The sequence below is a fragment of the Carassius gibelio genome, chromosome B1 (genome assembly GCF_023724105.1).
Source record: "Carassius gibelio isolate Cgi1373 ecotype wild population from Czech Republic chromosome B1, carGib1.2-hapl.c, whole genome shotgun sequence".
NCBI lineage: Eukaryota > Metazoa > Chordata > Actinopteri > Cypriniformes > Cyprinidae > Carassius > Carassius gibelio.
Window position 1 is genome coordinate 15,392,475 of NC_068396.1, and position 20,619 is coordinate 15,413,093.

The 20,619-nt window shown below is 38.2% G+C and overlaps 1 protein-coding gene across 4 annotated transcripts in view; it reads right to left on the bottom strand.

Annotated features, from left to right (window-relative positions):
* Window positions 1–216: 216 nt before the first annotated feature.
* The window catches only part of fbxw7 (F-box and WD repeat domain containing 7), a 167,332-nt gene continuing 146,929 nt past the window's right edge, over window positions 217–20,619 (bottom strand). For all 4 annotated transcript variants that reach the window (XM_052545197.1, XM_052545196.1, XM_052545198.1 and 1 more), the window contains 8 exons: window positions 18,474–18,608; window positions 16,951–17,074; window positions 16,678–16,814; window positions 15,417–15,530; window positions 7,352–7,533; window positions 6,141–6,366; window positions 4,980–5,190; window positions 217–2,499 (listed from right to left, as the gene is read on the bottom strand). In XM_052545197.1, coding sequence (XP_052401157.1) covers window positions 2,231–2,499; window positions 4,980–5,190; window positions 6,141–6,366; window positions 7,352–7,533; window positions 15,417–15,530; window positions 16,678–16,814; window positions 16,951–17,074; window positions 18,474–18,608 — 1,398 coding nt within the window. In that variant the 3' untranslated portion in view covers window positions 217–2,230. The remainder of the gene's footprint in view (window positions 2,500–4,979; window positions 5,191–6,140; window positions 6,367–7,351; window positions 7,534–15,416; window positions 15,531–16,677; window positions 16,815–16,950; window positions 17,075–18,473; window positions 18,609–20,619) is intronic.

A 20,619-nucleotide genomic window follows, 5' to 3' on the forward strand; every position in this document is an offset into this window, starting at 1 on the left:
GGGCCTTTAATGAGATGTAGGAGGAGAAGGAGAAGAGATGCCTTCCTGTCTAGAAGACTTGAGAAGACACGCTTTTCTGCCTTGTTAAATGAATATCACATGAACCAATAAGCTCCATTGCTGGAATGGCTTTTTCTTAAGCAGAACAAACTATAGAAGCTTTATTGGACAAATGAGACACTTTCACACATCGAGAAAAACACACAAGCAAAATCGTTGAAATGAACAAAGAAAAACCCACATTTTATTGCACTTAAGTTATAAGAAAATAAAAATTCTAAATGAATCAAACAAATACACAATCCCTTTAAGGTTTCTTTTTTTATCTGTCTGTTATGCCAGGCAGTTTACATAAACTGAAAAAATAAAACAGCTCCAACATCTGATTTCTCAAACCAGATTATAAATTAAACGGGAAGGAAGAAAAAAAAAAAGCAGGAGAAAGAACAAGATTGTTTTTTCTTTTAATATACAGTGTTAAACCACTTTCACAGTTCAGCTTGAGTTGTGTGACTTGGAGGATGAGACGAATCGTTTGGCTACGAATGCGGTTACGTCCTGTTTATCTATGAAGCTGCTTTACCATTCAAAAAACAAAAACAAAACAAACAAACAGAAAAAAAAACCCATGAGAGCGTCACCAACGGAATCAGGTAAGCTCTAGCACTTAAAATGTAATCAGATGTCCATTTCTGTACACTAAGACCACCTTGTTTCTTCGGTAACATAACGTCTGTTCCAACAATCTCATTTTTTTCAACTAATTAAAAACAAGAACGGTATTCTTTTTCGTTGAAGCATACATTTCCACACAGAACAGACTGACAGAGCTTTTGTCCCAAGGAATGTGTGAACAATTTGCTCAAACACACACCCGCACGCACACCCAGTCACAAACACGCGCAAAATAGTTTCTACACGTCCGTCGTTTCATCTCAGCAGACAAACCCGTCTCTTTGTCAGACATTCTCCCTCCTCTACGCCTCGTAGAGGCACATTTGGCTCAAGTTTCAGTGGCAAAAAAGAGAAGCTGTTATGTCAATATCTTGCTTTTGTTGGTATGTTTGTTTGTGTCGTTTTTTATAAGTTCAAACTCTACAAGTTACTTTTGTTTAGAATTTCGTCTGGGACTAAAACGTCACAGCCAGTTAAAGTTCCAACTTATTTTTCTGTGAGTCTAGCAGCATAAAATCCAGTTTGGCCACTGGGATGGACAGTACTGGGAGGGGGGTGCGGGGGGAGGGGTGGGAGAGTCATATTGCCAGGATCTTATGGGAAAACATTCCCATTTCCCACAGAGCACCAGCACTGATGAACTAATGAAACCAGACTGGCTGAAAAACATAACAAACGCAGGTCATCTCCGATCTAGAGAGGCACTGCTTATGGAGAGCTAAATTAAAAGAAAAAACGAAAACAAAACAAAACGTAAAACCCCAAAAACATGTGAAACAGCAGAGTGGGTTTAGCTTAATACTGAAACCTGTTGTTTGCAACAGTAGGTGGGAAGTAAAACAAAAAAAATGCTGCACTTGAAAAGAAAGCACAAAACTTTAATTCACAGCTGTTGACGCGAAAACCAAAAGACAAGTCGTGGGGTAAAAAGGAGAGAAAAAAAAAAGAACTGAGAAAACGGATACAAAAGAAATTCAACACGTGAGGAAGAAAGGGATATTTGGCGTGTGCTGAGGTTGATGAGGACTGACAAAATCGGCTTCCTTTATCTCTCACGCTCGAATCACTCCTGCAATACAAGGCTCTTCAAAAATTCTCATCTTTCTCCTTTAAAATTTTAATTTGTGTACACTATTTATCACTCTGTGTCCGTGTTGATGCGTAAGGGTCTAATGTATACAGTGTTGACTGTTTTGATAAAAAAAAAAAGTTTGTACATATGGGTGTGAATTTCAGTCAGGCTTGAGTGAACAAGTCTCTGTGCAAGGTTGCCTTGAGTGGTAGGAAAATGGACTATCCTGTTTTCCCAAGTCCTTCTTGTCAGTTTTCTTCCCAGAATGCTGTGGTGCATGAGTGTCTGCCCACCCCCCTCCCTCCCCCGGAAGGTGAACGGAACTGTGACGGCAGTCGTGGACCATGGCAAGATGGGGAGAAATGTTGGCGGCAACATATTGGGGAATTGAGCAATCGCTCCTGACGCGGAGAGACCCTGGGCAGGTTGCTCTCCCCCACCCTCCCCATTTTTTCAAACAAGTCCCCTTTAAGTTCACCCCCTTCACTTCATGTCCACGTCAAAGTCCAGCACCAGGAGCTTGGTTTCCTCCGTGCCGTTACGGCTGCCCACCGCACAAACGAGTTTGGTATTGGAGGCGCGGATGCGCCAGACCACGCCACCGCTGCCTCCGCTCTCCAGTGTGACCAGGTTACGGATAAACTCGCCCGTCCGAAGGTCCCACAGCTTCACCGTACCGTCATCGGAGCTGGTGATGACAAAATTCTTGTTGAACTGCAGGCATGTTACTGCACTCTGGTGCTTGTGGGGACCTGAGAGCAAAATAAAAGAAACAGAAGTTAAAATACTAATTTGTATTGAATGAACACTTATAAAGCATTTCATATCTTTAAAGTATCTCATTTCTATTAAAATAACTTGCAAATATAACATCGCTGAAATAAAAGCCAATTAAAAGAACAGGTTTTATTAAAAAGATCTTTGTGTTCAGAAGATTAACCAAAATGTTATGGGTTTGGAACGACACCCAGAATTAATTTGTTTGGGTGAAATATCCCTTTTAGTATATTTATAGAGTACATTTTCATGACTGTTCTTCCTAAGTACTTTTTAAAAAGAGCACATTGTAATAATGTAAAATCAAAAGTTTTACCCTAAAGTACATTTTAATTTCTTATATCAATTATCTTTTGATGTACGTTAAAGTCCATTTTTGATCTGTTGACTAACATACTAAAGCACAAACTAAACCACATGTAAAATACTGTTATTTTTATACTGACAAATTTTAAAAAGACTTGTAATGTGTAATAACGACACCTTAATTACTATTGTAACAACAAAATAATATTATTAATTACATATGGTAAGTACATGTAGTTAATTAACCTTACTTTGTACTTAAATGTATAATTACACTGTAACAAAGACACCTTAAAATAATCCCAAATTTCAATAGAACGCATATTTTAGTTTACCATAAATGCTTGTCAGTATATTTGACAGCACACTTTAAACATATTTCAAAACTCAATATAAATAACTGTGAAGTTACATAACGATTCACTTAAAATGTTATGAATTGAACAAAACACTCTTTAGTTTAACTAGCAGCATTTAATATACATTTCAACTGAAATGTATTTATTTATATCCAAATAATAAGCATTTTTAGTGTTCAAAACATTAAATCCAGTTCACACTTAAGTATATTCTTAAGTACATGATTTTCTCAAGTCTTTTTTTTCAAAAGTGTACTAAAGTAATTCCAGATGGAGACACTGCAACAGTGAAATCACCAATAGACAAGAAATTGAACAGCAGCTACGTGCCACGGCAGAGAGCGCTAAGAGAGAACGTGTAACTATGGTTACAGGAAATACTGTGGCATAAACGGCTTTGATTCTATGCCCTTGAGGTATTGAATTGAGCCAGTCTTTCTGATAGGCCAAGAAACATGCGAGTCTAAACAAAAGTGCTTAGACTGCTGTCAGCGATGAATATAGAGCGAAAAAAAGAGATGCGCTACAATGGCTCCTGTTACTGCAGTGGGGTGTGGTGAGCGATTACAGCAACATCACAGGCGATCCAGAGTCAAATACGCAAAACTCACGTTATCAAACATCTAGACCCGAGAACAAAGACAGAATGAAGTTTGTGTGTGAATGAAACTAAAAATATCCATTTCAAAGGCACGAATTAGTTCATGAATACCCATTAGCAGAGCGCTAAAGTCAACTGTGTGAATGCAAATGAGATGGCCGCTCTCTATTGATGTGCAAGACACTACACAGAGCGCCACAATAGTCCCTTTTCTTTAATGAGTGACTCTGTGTTTGAGCGCTCGCACTTCAAAGCTCCGCCGCTGAGTTGAGCATCTTGTCTGGGGTTAAATGTGTTTTTGTGTATTATGTCAAACTAGAGTCATTAAGTGATAACAGGAAATGCTCAATGACCCAATTAAATGACCTACAAACTGATATATGGTCCACCCCCCTCTTTAGTACCCTCTGGGCAGCCCCAACAGCACACCCCAACCCCCTCCAATTCCTTTCATCATGTCATCAATCCCTCACCCTTCCAGAAGAGCTAGGCTCAAGATGCCAAGAGAGGCTGGGAATTATGAAAAATACATTTTTTGAAACACAAAACGCCTGTGAAGTAGTGAAAATTATGAATTATGACTATTAATTATGTGTTTGTGTCTAAAATGGATATTCTATTGGTTTAAGCATAAAGTGCTTGAGGCACATACAGATTTAGATTTGAAACTGAACACTACTTCATAAATTTAAATAACCACTCAACAAGCAGTCTGATTATTAATTCATGATTGGAAGCTCTTAAAAGAATGGTTCATTCCCCACCCCCCCAAAAAATATTTTTATTTCCAATTATATTTATTCACATTTTTCCACATTTTTATGCAATTATTTTTTTCACAGAAGTAGAATGTTTTAGAACAAATTATCTTTTTAAGTGGCTGTCAAGCTCCACAAAAGAGCAAAACATAGCATTATGGTACTTGTATGCCAAGTCTTCTGAAGCCACGTGATGAAGGTGTGAGGAAAACCTGAAATTTAAGTATTATGTTGCTTTTGAAGTTGAAAGAAATTGAGATATTTTCTTCCCTATTGTGATGCATATTAGAATAAAACAGCTTTGGGATGTTCATGGATAAAGCATTCCATCAAATTTGATATCACAGTGATTTTGAATCACTGATGGGCATCATTGTCATTTTTAGTTGAACTATTGCTCTGAGTTGTGATCAGTCAGACTCTCTGCTCACCTTGCAGTGTCTGTAGGCACTGGCCGGTCTTGATGTCCCAGATCTTGACAGTGGAGTCTGCATTTCCAGAGACTAGGATATTATCTTTGAGCTCCATGCCGCTGGTGAGAGACTGATGACCTGTGAGGGTGTGAATACAGTTTCCAGTCTCTACATCCCACACCCGAATTGACGTGTCCAATGAACCGCTCACCACGTGGATGCCGTCAAACTGCAGAAAGAGTTGATTGAATAAATCAGTGTTATATAAGAAATGACTGTGGCTAAACACCCTGAGTAGTCATTTGGCTCATTCTCTGTCTAGAATAAAAGCCAAGAACAATTCAATAAAAGCTTTAGTGAGTATGGCAGGGTTTTGAGTCATTTCACAATGAGATGCAGCACAAGCTGAATTCCAGATATTTGCCATTCTATTGTTATTGTATTAAATGGCAATATGTTTGATTACTTTTTTTTTCTAATGTAATTACCGCAAAGCTCTTAAAAGTATGGATATATGAACAAATCAGGACAAATGCGGATTAGTATGGACTACAGCCCAAATGCTTTGTCTCACACAGTTGCTGGGTCAATGACGAGACAGATTGAATGCAATCACGTTGAATGAAAGCTTTGCATTTGTGTGGTTTCATTTGGTTTTGAACTTTTATACCATTTTCAACAATAGTTTAATGACTCAGTTAAATTACATTTAAAAAACAATACCACTTTTCGGAATACATGTGAAGGCACATATTTTAATCATTCTTTTTTTATTCTAAATTTTTTTTTATTTATTTTTTAATTATTTTATTCCCAAAGTTTTCTAGGGGTTGTAGCCCATGCCATTTTACAGTCTGAGCTAATCTCGCTTCTGTATTTAAAAAATGGTCAAATCATCCAATTCTTTTATTTTCAATGTTTTTGCGTGTTGGTTAAACCACATTCATTTAACTTGTTAATTCATTTAAAATGCTTTTTTTAGCTTTTGTTTGAGCTTTAAAGATCTCTTGCCTTTTTTGCTGAAGTATTAACTGAGCAATAACCCATAGAGAAATCTTATTTTTCATTGAGCAAATGGCTAAAGTAGCTTGATTTTTTTCTTGCTTTAAACAACTACAAATCCATCAGCCATTAATCTGATAGAGCATGTGAGTTAGGTGTATGTAAACTTGTGTTTACCTGTAGAGAGTAGACTCTGTTGGTGTGACCCTGGAGTGTGTGTAGGCAGGTCTCGGTTTCAGGATCCCACACTTTCACCATAAAGTCATAGGCCCCGCTGACCACCCTACGGCCGTCATACTGTACACAGCGAACGGCCGCCACATGACCCATGAGCACGTGCAAACACTGACCCGTCTCTATGTCCCAAACCCGCAGCGTAGCGTCCCGGGAACCGCTCACAACCCTGAGAGAGATAAACAAACCAGTTTACTTCTTAACATCTTAAAAGTTTCATATAATACAGTTGAAATGTTTTCTTTCTCAACTTAAAATGAAAAAAAATAAAATAAGATTCAGACATTAATTCAGACATTAACTCAGTAGTCTTGTACCTCCAAGGGATGTGTTTGCTTATAGCATTACATAAATCAAAAGAAAATTATTATTTGAAAACAAAACCAGACCCCTAGGACACAGGTTTGGTAAATAATTTTTTTAAACGAGCAAAATTAACATTAAAATGGGTGCCGGTGAAGAAAAGAGCAACAAACAGAAACTACTATTGTTGTTGCTGAATGGAGCCTGAGGTCACTGCACAAAATAAGCAATCATGCATGGCACAAAGGGAAAATATGCATACCAATTGTCCCAGAGGCATTGAAAACACTGAGAATATTGTCAGGCAAGCAATTGTGTAATTCACAACAGAGCATAAAAAAGCTGTATGTGAATTCTCCACATGGTCAGTGTGTACAGCTGAAACCAGATGGGAACTGTATGGTTTAACCACCACACAATCAAGTATTGTGTGCTGCTATTGAAGGTAATTATCTTTAAAGGATTATATAATATACAGTACTTTATAGAATACTTTCAAGTAAACGAACTCATGCATGGTAGTTGTTTATTTAAGGCTGATATTCTACAACAGCGTTTCAATTTCAGTTTATTTGAACCAAAAATGATCATTGACATGTTTAAGATTTTTAAAATCTATTTTTATAATAAATAAATAAGAAATATTTTGAAATAAAATAACATAAAATAAAATCTATTAAAACAACTGTATAAATTAGGCACTTTTTTGATCTTCCCATAAAGCCTGGCAAAACATATTTACCTTACATTTTAATGCAAACCTGATCAATTCTGTTTAATATGTTTGACAAAGCAAAATTATTAAATGTTTATGCATCTTAATGTGGGCTTTGGAAGGCGGTAGATGTTACCTTTTCTCATGCAAGTGCATACAGCGCACTGTTGAGGTATGACCGTACAGAGTGTGGATACATTCTCCCGTCTCTGCATTCCAGACCTTCAGCGTTCGGTCTGTGGAGCCACTGATAATGATGTTGTCTCGCATCTGAGAGGACCAGACGCCACCAGTGTGGCCGACTAACGTCCTCAAACACTGGTGAAAAAGAGAACAAACACAAAGGTAAACCAATTGAATTACAATGCCACATATATAAACTACAACTCTGAAAGAATGGACAAAAAAAAAAAAAAAAAAGATTTCAAACGAATTCCCTCATGCCGAACTAATTAGAAGCACCCTGATCAATCACTTTGACCTTTACCCAAGACATAACTTCTGCTTATCAACATACATCAAATAACTTTACAGTCCATTCGAAGCAGGAGCAGTGTTAATGGAAAAAGAAACACTCTTTATTTCATATGATATATTAGATATTGATCAGCTTGATGAGAGAATTCCCTTAGAATAATCCATGAGGCTAAGGGCCATTTCCTCTAAATATAATTCAACCAAATTCAATTTAATTTCAGAGGCAAACACTGAATCAAATGTCATTTCGTTGTGTTATGAAGCGAGTGGAAAGCATTGCAAGTGTCAAAGGCGCAACCTCTGAACCATGACCGATAAAAGCAGGGGTGATAAACCCACGGGATGTGAAAGAGGAGGTCTCAAGGCCTTTAATTCATAATGCAGCTGCTCCTATTTCTGCCTCCATCTCGATCATGATCAACCGTAATGCATCATTAATCTTTAGAAGCGGTGACCAACCTCCAAAGACTCCCGGGGCTTTCGAGTGTTTTAACGCGTCTTTGCTTTGTTCCATCGCCGCATGTCGCAGTGAATGGATCAAATGAGCAAGTACTGAGAAAATCAAACCAATTAACAGTAATTTAAAACCATTACTAGCAAAAAATGACAAATTGGACGGTAAAACAAAGGGGTTAAAAGCAAGAATGGCTCTTTAAGGGAACTGGAGAAACAATAAAGATGTCGCCTCTGAACAATCCATGTTAAAATGTGCCCAAAGACAATTTCTTATCATCTTGTGATCAAAAGCTTCTCTGCTCACATTTGTAGTGTCCATAACATGCCAGAGAGAAAAGGGAGGGGGTTAAATCATGAATATTAATGCACTTCTTACTGTTTTATGCATGAGGTGTTGTGTTCCATAATGAGTACGTGTTACTAAGGCAATGGATCTTTCCCATGGAATGTTCAGGTGGTTTAAATAATGCCGGCGAGCACAGAAAGCTTTCAGGCCGTGTTCTCAGGCGATTACAGCCTGCTCAGACTGTGTCTTTGAGAGGACCTTTGAAACCAAATGGCTTAGGTGTCTGTTTATCTGCCCGTTGAGAAACCATAAAAGAGCAAGTCTGTGGCACCCACGAGGCATGGAGATTAGCATTCCGTTTGAGTGGCTGGTGGGAAACGTTTGAAGCCAAGGATCGAGGTTTAAATCCATTTGAGTAACCCCTTCCAAATTCTACTCATTTTACAGTCCACATCTAATCTTTGGGAAGAAGATACCGTGCAAATTGCGGCCAGGGCGGTAAAGTGCCAGTGCTTATTTTGTTTAGTTTCCTTCCAAAAATCCACATCGCGCTCGTCGGACTGAATTGGCTCGCATTTCAACACCCTCGTTCTTGTGTTGGAAACCCACCGCATCTCTGAATGGTGCACATATTCATGTTTCAGATGGTGAGCAGAATGTTTGGAGCAGCTGTTTACATTGCTAAACCTCCTATTTTCATACCAAAAAAGTCCTCTCCCATCTGGAAGAGCCCTATTAGTAAAGCTTTTCATTACCAAACCACAGAATACAATGGTTTGTGGGAACTGTAGTTTGAAAAACATCTGCCTGTTAAATACAGTTAAGCTGTTGAGCTTGGGCTCTGTAAAGGAGTTGAAGGAGGGTATACAAGGTAAACACATGAAACAATGGTGTGCGGAATGGTTTTGAGCATAAATGTCTTCTAGGGCCAATAAATATGGGTAAAAATCATTTTTGAGTACAAACCCTAGCATGTGACCACCATATTACATCACTAAACCAAATTAGAACCAAGCTTTCTGGGAAAGACAGACTATTGTAAAAGTCATAAGAGGTTAGACCAATGATGCTCAACTTAATGTAATAAAAATACTTTCAAAGTATTCCAAAACAAAAATAACAAAAGCACATAAAATTCATAAAACTCAAATTAAAATGCAAAAAGACTAATTGGACAACACATAAGTGTACAAATGTCACACTTCAAGGTCCAATTCTTGCTATTAACAAACCATTGACCATGTCTTGTGACCCAAACTCCTAATTTTCTGCTTATTTATAATTAGCAAGGTAGTTGTTTAGTTTAGGTATTGTGTAGGATTAGGATTAGGATCTTTGTCAAACAACATGTGCTTTATGTTAATAATATATGTTAATAATAGGCATGCTAATATGCAGCTAGAAATTTTCCTTATACTTAAACGTTATCTGTATAAATAAAATAAAATCACACTGGGCTATCCTCATTACATACGAATTGTACGGGGCAAATTATCTAACTACAATAAAATCCATTTAAATATCTTAAGAGGGGGTTTTAAGACCATCAGGCCACAAACAAGAGGTTTGCGTTGATTCAAGAACAGATTTCGATATATTTTCTATAATATATAATTTGCAAAATCAGCATAAGAACGTAATCTCCGGCTGGGTGTGTTTGTTTCTCTGATATAGAAGTGGGTGGAGGGTTTGGGCAGGAGTGCTGCAGTCTGCATGTTAAGGAGTTGGTGGTCAGCCAAAGGTGCAGTCTGAGTCATGGCTGGAGAGCGGGAGGGGGAGGAGAGAGTCAAAGGAAATTAAAAGCAGAATAAAGCAGCGAAAATGAGGGGAGAGAGCGTGAAATAGAGCCAAAGGCTTTAGGATGAGTAAAAGATGTGATGAAAGAAATAAGTAAACAGGAGGATGGAGGCCGGAGGGCTGTTTTCACAGTATGAGCGAATGCATATGCTCATACTCTCCCTGTGACCTCCTCCCTCCTCTCTACAGTATGTCCTGTCACACCCAGGCCTCCTGCGACAGCATAAACATCTCCACGAAAGGTGACCTCCAGAGGCAGAGAGCTGCTTTCCAGCATTACATAAACAGTCTCATGGGCTTTCGGACTTGAAATTGTTGATCTAAACCCAGGGTTTCACACAATTCATGGGTTGGTAATTAATCTTGAATTTCGATTTCGATTTCACACTAAATTTGTAAGCCACCAGATTAACATTCATGTTTGCATATTCTTCAGGGTACAAAATGCAAGTAGCTGCTTTAATACTTACAAGTTTATGTGTGGAAATTTTAGCAAATCAGGTTACATTTTCTGAAATATAGTACAAAGATAATACACTTGCTTCTTTATTCCAGTAAACATATTCGTCACTGCTGTTCAACATGACTTTTTTTCTCCCCCCTCAGGAGCTGAAACTAAATCGTATAAAAAGCTCATGAATATTACATGAAGTACTGAGGAAATTTATGGTCAGATATTTGTTTCCAAATAACTTGATCTATCGATCTATCACAGAAGTTGAAGCAAATATTGTATAATAGAGCATAACGAGAATATTTATAAATCTTTTCATTTCAATGACCTATCCAGGCCAGGAAATCACACTTCTGAAAAACTGAGCTAGCCAGGCCAGGTTTCCCTTTCAAAACTGTGAGCGAGAAATGCAGCTTTAAACCCAGTGTGAAAAGCCTTTTACTATTTATTTAGTCTTATTTTCAAGGTATCCACATAACCTTTTGTGCGCACCAAAACTTTCCACGCCACTCATCACTGCACAGGTGAAAAGGGCTGTGGGTAAATCCTGTCGACACATCTCACAGAAGCCAGATTAAATACATCTTAGCCCAGGGCTGGTTGTGATGTGACAGAAAGAGAGAGATGTTGGCCGAGTGTCACTGACACTATAAAAGGAATATATTCCACAGGCGTTTTGAAACCGAGATGTCAGGCATGTCCATGTAGCCGGCACAGAGGAAACCTGGTGAACATCTCAGAAGTTTTAGGAAGAATAATCTTCGACTCGGGGAGAGGAGTCTGGCAGCTCCCAGTGAGACAGAAAGAGTGCTACATATAATCTGTGAAATGGTGCATATCCCTTAAACACCTCATTTTGTTTTTGTAGGTCATGTCATGGAGACAACATTAAAACCAAAGACCATAAAAGCCCCTATTCTTAACTTGATCCTAATCCAAAACAACTCATCTCTCTGCTTATGTTTCAGTCACATTTCATCCCTCATCAGACGCTTATCGTGCTGTACACATCCTCAAGCATGGCACACATTCAAATGAGCAGGATGCTGCGTTACAGCCTAATCTTCTCTCAAAATCACTTCCCTATTACACAGCATGAGGCCCATTCATTTACTATGGAAGGGGGCCAGTAATAGCATTATCAAGCTAGCGTGGGTGAAGATGGTCTGTAATCCACGGCACGCCCATCAGATCTTTATCTACTGTTCATATCAGGCGTTGCTCAGACATTTACTTATTTTTTTATGTCTGGCTAATGATACTGGGGTGAGCTATAAAACAATAACAGTACAGCAATATACGTTTGTTAACCAGTATATACTTTCTTACGCACTTCCTGCACAGCTTTTCAGATTCAGCTGTAAATAAGGGCATGTTACCACTAAAAAATGGCAAGAAATCATGTCTAGTGAATTATTCTCACAAAAACGCAGAGGTTACTCTTATACTCTCATAACTCTTATCAGGTTACAAATCTGGGTATGATTGTACAATTTTAGTAGAAGAACATGGCGTTAAATTACAGGATCAGTTTCCAGAAAACGTATACAAATGTTTTCCTTTAATGCAGTATAAGATTCTTTGGTTAAATCATCTGCCAAAGCATAAATGTAATGCTGCTTTTAATAATGAATTATGCGAGTCAAATTGGGCTGCAAACATATTTGTAAGATTTTTTTTGGCACCAGCATCTCTATAAACTATGTTCTTTTCCACCCAAGTTATTCATGAATCACTTGTACAGAAAGAGGGAACCAGCCCATGGTGGTGGCATTGCCAACTCCCAATAAACATTATCTATTATGGGAAAAGCTGTTAATCTGGTCTCAGATCAGCAGTGAAGGGCACCTTCTTACCTGCACAGAAAGAAACCTGCTGCTTCCAAAAGATGGACTGCAGCAAAATGGCCCCTTTGGACAGATTTGTAATTTTTTTTTTTTGCTTTTAAGCTAATGCCACTTTTCTGTTTTCATCTATAAACTCAAAATGGACTCCGATCTAATGAGTGAAAACATTGAAGGGTGTTTTAATGTGAAGGGAGCACTTGTGTGCAAAAGGAATTCCAACTATTCTCTCACTATGGCATTCTTTGGCCAGCTTTATCCTCAGACAATATCAGAGCAAAGCAAACAAAGAACAGAGAGAAACTTAGACAATGAGACATCCAACCACCATACAAAGAGAAAGCAAACGCTTTCATTCTCTAGTGAAAATGGAGGTCAAAAGAACGGCAAAAGAAGTGTTTGTGTGAGTATGTGTGTATATGGGGGTTGGTGATGTACAAATTCGGGACCCATGACCCACAGGAGCATATTTGTGTAGATCTGCTATCGATCCCAACCCAAGAAGGTTTAGTCTCAGAGGGTGAGTATCTGCCTGTGAGCTGCTTGCATGCGCTCCTGGGGTTTACAGCACTTAAATGGTGAACTGAAGTGTAGCGAAAGGAAAAAGTAAACAGACCCAAGGTCAAGAAGACAGAGACTCTGTAAGAGTAGCGGAAAGAGATGAACGAAGCAATGAAACAGATGGGAGGGAGGGCCACATCCATAGATTCAGAGAGGCAATGCAACCGAAATAACATTTGTGGCTGTGGCCATGACAACAAGAGTGCAGACTGCTAACCAAAAGTGACATTGTGGTGTGGAAAACGCAAATGTAAAAAAAAAAAAACTAAAAAATAATGTATATTTGGAAGTTATTAATGCACTCAGACAGTTAATAGTTTACAGCTGACTGAACTGCAGAAAGGAACCGAGTAGGAAAAAAGAAAAGAAATCACACAAAATCCCATTGTTTCCTGCTTCACTGTTCCACTTCCTCTGACAGGCGCTTCAAAGGACACAACATTTCCTGTTTAATTGGCCACAATCAGGACTCTCTAAAGCACTGCATCAAACTTGAGACACTATTCATCCAGCTATATTCTCTTTCATATTAGGGGTGCACAACATATCGGCACCATATCAATTTATCGGCTGATATCGGCAATAATAATAATAAAAAAAGAAAGAATTTAACAATTTAAATATCGAATTAAAATAATGTATACATTTAACTACTTTTAGCCATTTAATTTATTTTAGATGTTTATTTTATTGGTCGCTATTAAATATTTACAGCCGATATTGGATATTGCATTTAAGATTACATCTGCAATCTTTTACGATTTGTTTTTACAAATATTTATACAACTATAAATACATTTTTTCACGGTGAAATGGTTTGCTTACTCTCTGATTGGCTGAATGCCTGTGTTTTAGCCTTTTTTGAAAGAATTTGGATATAATTCTGCATAACAGAAGCTGATCCAAGCTTTACAAGCATTTTCAAGCTGGTGCTTCTTTTCGACAGCTCCGCAAACAGCACTGCATGATGGGAACAAAAAGGCAGCCTGCCATATATGCGGCGATGACCCTAATCATGGCGCATCTGCCATCTGCTACCATGATGTCTCTCATCAGACACCATGTTACCGCTGAACCAATCACGTATCTGCTGTGATAAGATGAGAGCCAATCAATGCACGCTAAATTTGATTACAGAAGCTCAACTGATAACCTTGGGAATGATGAGATCCTCTTCTACGAAAAGCGGACTAGTGAGAGACAGAAGATGGAAGAGAGAAAAATCTAACAAACGTGGAAGATAACGCCTGTGTTAGTATCTGGTATGATAGTGGACATTACAAGGAGAGATTTCATTAGACTCTGGATGAAAATGGAGGTCAGGATGGAAAGGGCAGCGCTGCATGATGAGTAAAACGCACACACATTTTTTTACAACTGCCATAAACTTGCAGCACAAGGACCATGTCACAGCACCAGCTAGTGCAATGAATCCTTAAAGTGCACAAGCAGGGGAATGGCAGAGAATGGAGGTGAGAAAGAGAGAGAGAGACAGTCAGCCAGAAAGACATGCTGTTTGCAGTTAGCGATCATCTCAGTGTTCAATAGAACATGACTCCTAAATTTCTCATGTGAATAAGTGATGAAGATTGTCATGTACATGTTTTCTGGATGAACTGAAATAATGGTGAGTGCTGCTGTACAAGTATGTTCAATGAAAACACACCTCCCATGAGAGGATAGTGAGAAGACTGAGAGAATAAAAGGAGGACAGAGAGGAGACAACTGCACATCTATGTGCATGTCAAGATTGATACCTCCGATATCTCAAAACATTTCAAAAAGTCAAGCTAAGCCACCAGACACTACAGAAAATGGTAAAAAGCCAATCTTCATGATATTTACCATGACCAATGTATTAAAGGCAATTCTTTTAACTGATAATAACAGTGTTAGTATAGATACAGTATTTGATTATTGTGTTTGGCCCCATTTAAAGCAACTGCAATTCTTACAGCAGATATTCTGTAACTGAATATTTTCTTTAATTTGTGTATTAAAACATTTATATATTATTTACATATCTATTAAATTAAATTAAATTAAATTAAATTAAATTAAATTAAATTAAATTAAATTAAATTAAATTAAATTAAATTAAATTAAATTAATGCATTTAGCAGACGCTTTAATCCACTTACAGTGAATTCAGTTTTTACCTATCATGTGTTCCCGGGGAATCGAACCCCCAGCCTTGCGCTTGTTAACGCAATGCTCTACCACTTGAGCTACAGGAACACAATATATTAATATTGATATATCAATATATAATGACCTCTATAAGGTCCTTCAAATAAATAAAAAATATAAATAAAAGAAAACTCACCTTCCCAGTAACAGCAGACCATACTTTGAGTGTGTTGTCATCCGAGCCGCTCACTATGCGGTTTCCACAGAACTGGAGACAGGTGATGACATGGTCGTCATGGCCTTTCAACACCTGAAAATAGAGGAAAGCCAAGAGAGAAAAAGGAGTAATTACAAAATGAAAAGAAATGCTTGTGTTTCAGTGATGTGCGAGAATGATGTGATGCTGCAGCTGTGGTAAATGACACAGCACATTTCGATAACATGACAGAGACGAGCAAGAACCAACAGGTTCATGGTCACCATGGCAACAAAAGAGTCAGGTAAACCACTGCTGTTGCCAGTTGGTCTGGTGCAGCTGAAGCATGTGTCCATGGGTAACTGAAGATGCCTATTTTTTGGCATCTAAATGTGCCTTCAAGAGGACTTATGCAGCTCTTTACAGGCGGGTGCAGACAATATCTTAAACATTTCTGTTCCAAGCTTGTGCCCTAGGTGACAGGCTAACGGGTGTCCCTCAACAGGAATTCCAAATTATATGGCCAACAAGGACTATAAAATGCAATATAAATCAGTTTTAAGCACCAATTCTGCCCAAGTGGGTAAAGTGATTTAATATGATGTCTTACAGGAACAAAAAACTAGAAAAATGAAATCTAGGAAAAATGGATTTGATCACATTTAGAGTAAAAACAGTAATATTTGACATACTAGAGATTTAATTAATCGTTTGCCATATTAATATACTTTTAGATGTAATTTATTTCTGTGAGGGCAAAGCTGTATTTTCAGCAGCAAAATTAGACTTGTTGCTCAATAAATATTTATTATTATTATGAATTGTGAAAACAGTTGTGCTACTTAATATATTTGTGGATGATTTTTTCATGACTTGTTGAGAAATAGAAAGAACAGGATTTATTCGAAACAGAAATATTTTGAAGCATAACATCCGTACGGTCACTTGATCAAAATAAATAAAATAAAAATATTAAATGGAAGAAAACAATCTCACTGGCCCAAAACTATTGAATGGCACTGTATATTATAGTTAAATAAGAGTTAATAAAAAATTGCATTCTATATTTATTATTTCCCTTGATATTAATGCACACTTCCTGTGATGTATTAATGTTTTTGCTATTTGCTGTGCCTTTCAGACTGGGCATCAACATTGGGAATCTCATCTTAAATGGGTGTATATCTTGAGAAGAGAGACCACGTTGTAGGACACAATCAGGGAATGAATTAGGAGTGAGAATAAGTGAACAACATGCTACCTTAGGTGATTTGAGGTCTCCTCTCCTCCAGTTGGTGTCTATTCTGTGTTGTCTAATGTAGGCACTCTTCCAGGGACTGTGTGTGAACCCTGGCTTGATAACCTTCCTTCTCTTTATGTGCAAGGGTTCGTCAATACCTGCAAAACAGATGCTTTCTATGTTGGTGACACAAATGATTCGGTGCATGATATATCACCATATATTAACAATATACATGTGGTTAAGGGATGCATTTCCAAAGTCACAGAGTTTGTGGAAAGCAGTAAAAATCACCATCTTCTTTGCATTTTTCCCTCCAGAGCAGGTTGTCCTCTGCTAGAATGCGCCAGTAACGACACGTCTGAGCTGCCTGAAGCAGATCCTTTGGCTCCAGAAATGACAACACGTGTAAGGCCAACTACAACACAAGACAGACAGACAGTCAGACATCATGGGAAGGTGAGGATAGAGAAAAGTAGGCTACAACGGGATAATTTAGACCAAATAACCATATTAATTTAAGGATTTAAGGTCTTAACCTGATTACAAGTAATGCGACAAAGTACAAAAGATTTTGTTCTGTTCTCCCATTTTCAAGAGTGCTGCAATTGGCAAAGACCTCAGTGAAGACCGAGCGTGTCCAAACAGTTCCACCATTCCTTATGCAATAAAAACATGAAGGTTGCAGCCTGAGATTCCACAGTGTGTACAGTATTAGCCTAGAGGAGCTTTTCTTCAATAAGGCAGACAGACACACCCTGAATACTACTGCACTGACACAGAAGAAAAACAACCTGATGGGGAGGAGAGGCACGAAAGAGGGAGACAAGATGACAGGTGATGGAGAACAAGAAAGACGAGCTGAAACCGTGACAGGAAGAAGAGAGGATGAAAGGCAGAGAGGGCTGCTGTTAAAGAAAGAATAAAGCAGAGAAAGGGAAAGGGGAGTTTCCTCTCTATATTCTTGAGTAGCAGCTGAGAGAGTTGTAACATCTCTCTGAAGAGGTGTAAGAGAGGACATGCCTGTCAAATTAACTCCAGCACTGTGCTCTAAAACCACCCTCACATATCAGAGCCATAAAGTGCAAGACTGTTCAAATTAAGAGAAATGAAAAGGTCCTTTACAAGATTTGGGCTTTCATAGAGAAATGTAGGAGTTTTAGAAAATAAACAAGAATGAAGTTCCATTTCTAAACCTAACCTAAAAAATTAGATATAATACATGCAAATTAGTGAAAACTTCTCGCCAAAATGAAACCGTCACAAACTGCCATGAAAGTACAAAGTTCAAAACTTTATCAGCTGCCTCGGTTCCAGAAGTATTTTTCCTATTCATTTTCCATTTTTAACTACTAAAAGCTATGAACCAACCAAAGAGCTGCAAGTTGAATCACAACATTACAAAAAAATGTGAAAGACAAAAGGTACAAGACTGCATATTTAAAGACTTTGATGGGGTAAAGAACTACAATCTCATTAAGTAGTGTGGGGGCGACAGTCAATAAAAAAAAAGACATAAAAATCAATTAAAAAATGTTAGATTTTTAACATTTTAAATTAAAATTTACTTCTGGAACCTGACTGCTGCACTCCACTGGATACAAATTTATCTTAATATGCCATATCTAATCTGACTATGCAACTTCTAATCAACTTCTACTTTAAACTACTAGCTTAAGTTTGCTATGTTAGTAGCATCTAAATGTTTAAAGATAGTCAGTGTTTTATTTTCATTAACTTTCTGGTGAAAAGAGTGTATTTGATGAAGTTTATGAATATTAAGACGACTGTGAGAGTGATTTTATAGATAAATTTACCTCTCTGGGCAGGAGTGAGATGAAGTCTCTCTGAAACTGGGGTTCGATCACCTGCATCATGTGTTTCACCTGCGTGGGCTCACAGCTGTCAATCAACTCATCCAGCGCCAGCAGCTTCTCTGGGCCGCTCCAGCTCTGTAACAAACATCAGCACATATGTTACCAAGAAGACGTAAAGAATGTGCACATCCAAGAGCCATCCATTTCCATTTAGAGCTTCAGATTTACATTTTAATTAGGACTGGCTATACAAGCAGCAACAACTTCTGGCATGAGCGTAACCATGAAGGTTCTCCTAAGTCAAATGGATCAGACTTCGTGTCTCGGGGCTGTTGGAAACTTCCCAGGGTTCGTTCTCCTAAAATTAAGCTGCGGTCAACTTCATCCAGCTGAATAAAATGTTTCGCTCGTCTCATGGTGCTCAGAACTTAATTCGCTCTCAGTGAGGACGCGCTGCACCGGAGAGATTGTGCCAAAGTCATTCCGCTCTGAAGCGCATCAAATGAGAGAGGAGGATTGCTCAGGGATGTTTATGATGGAAGAGGGATGTACAGAAGAGGACTATGGGGAGGCAAAGCACCCGTAATTTACTGCTGAAACGCTTCAGCTGGGGGAACTCGGCGTTGTTGTCACAGGCTGGTTTATGTCTATATGTGTTTATGCAAGCATAACTTCCTCTTTTAACAGCTCAAAATAATGAGACAACATTATACAGCTGAAGGAAAATCAGATTGAAATGTTCATTCGGTTGATTCTTTAATTGAAGCCAACAAATTAAACTAACCAAAAGATACATAAAGGCTTCCCAAACTTATTTAATGAATTTCCATTACTTTTCAAAGACATTGTCATTTGTGATTACTTGATAAGGATTTTTATATGTATATATATATCATTTAATAGATAATGCACTTACAAAGAGCAAGTTTAGACAATTTTAACAAGATTAATAATAATACGTATTATTATCCTTTATACATTACCATTCGAAGGTTTGGAAAATATTGTGAAAAACTATTTTTATTTTTAATTTAATAAAAATATTCTTCTTTCTATTATTAAAAAAAGAAATAGTTTCTATTAATCAAAATATGCATATGCTTTTTTCCATCCCCAAGCAAAACTAGAGACAAAAATATTCATTGTAGACCGTTCCAAGACATCAAGGTTGTTTTTCTTTTCCAAAATCACATATTTAACATTCATTGCCAGCGCTCCATGTATACAAAAATGACAAGGTTGCAATCCAGTGCCAGACTCCAACCCTGAACACACAGAACTGCCACTAAGATATATCACCCTGCAGCCTTCCACTGTAGAATGCAGAAATGAGACATTTAATGTGAATCACGTAAGAGACACTGAAGCAGAGAAGCTGCTGACTCATAGGGACGCAAAAAATAAATAAGCCTTACAATAACTCAGGACAGAAACAAGCAAGCACTGACTGAGCAAACAAGCAAAACAGTTTCTGAACCCATTGCTGTCTAATGGTGTAGACAGACCACTACTGAAAGGAATGTTGTACCGGACTATTGATTCTGTCTGAGACCGCATAGCCCCTTTCACACAGCGATTTTGGAAAATACACGGGTAATGAGTCCCGGCAATTATTCCCGGGGTCGCTAGATGTTGCCCCTTTCACACTGCCAGTGATTATCCGGAATATGTGCGTGCGTTCACACACACCCCATTAAGGTCCCGTAACAACACGTGACATCAGGGCGTGACGTGTAATGTGCGAGTCGAAAACGCTAGGCACGTTAACTTTCACTGAAGCTGGCGAACAATCTCAGCGTCAGCACGGAAAGTGAGGAACTAACTGATCTCTGCTTCATTACAGTTTGCACATATTTTTTTAGTTGCGAACGTTGATCTGCCTTCAAAACACCTGGTATAAAAGTCGCACGATAATGTGCATCATCACTACGACACACCCTTTACGGCATTAGTTCTGGCTTTTGTTCACACACATTGTTGAATCAATCCCGGGACGTGTTTGCGTTCACACAGAAGGCAACCCGGCAATTTTTTGGGTCCAACGTGCAGTGTGAAAGGGGCTCATCTAACAACTCACCTTTGACGTCAAAAAGGATTATGTGCACACTTTTATTAAAGGATCTTATGAGCAAATGGAAATCTAGCA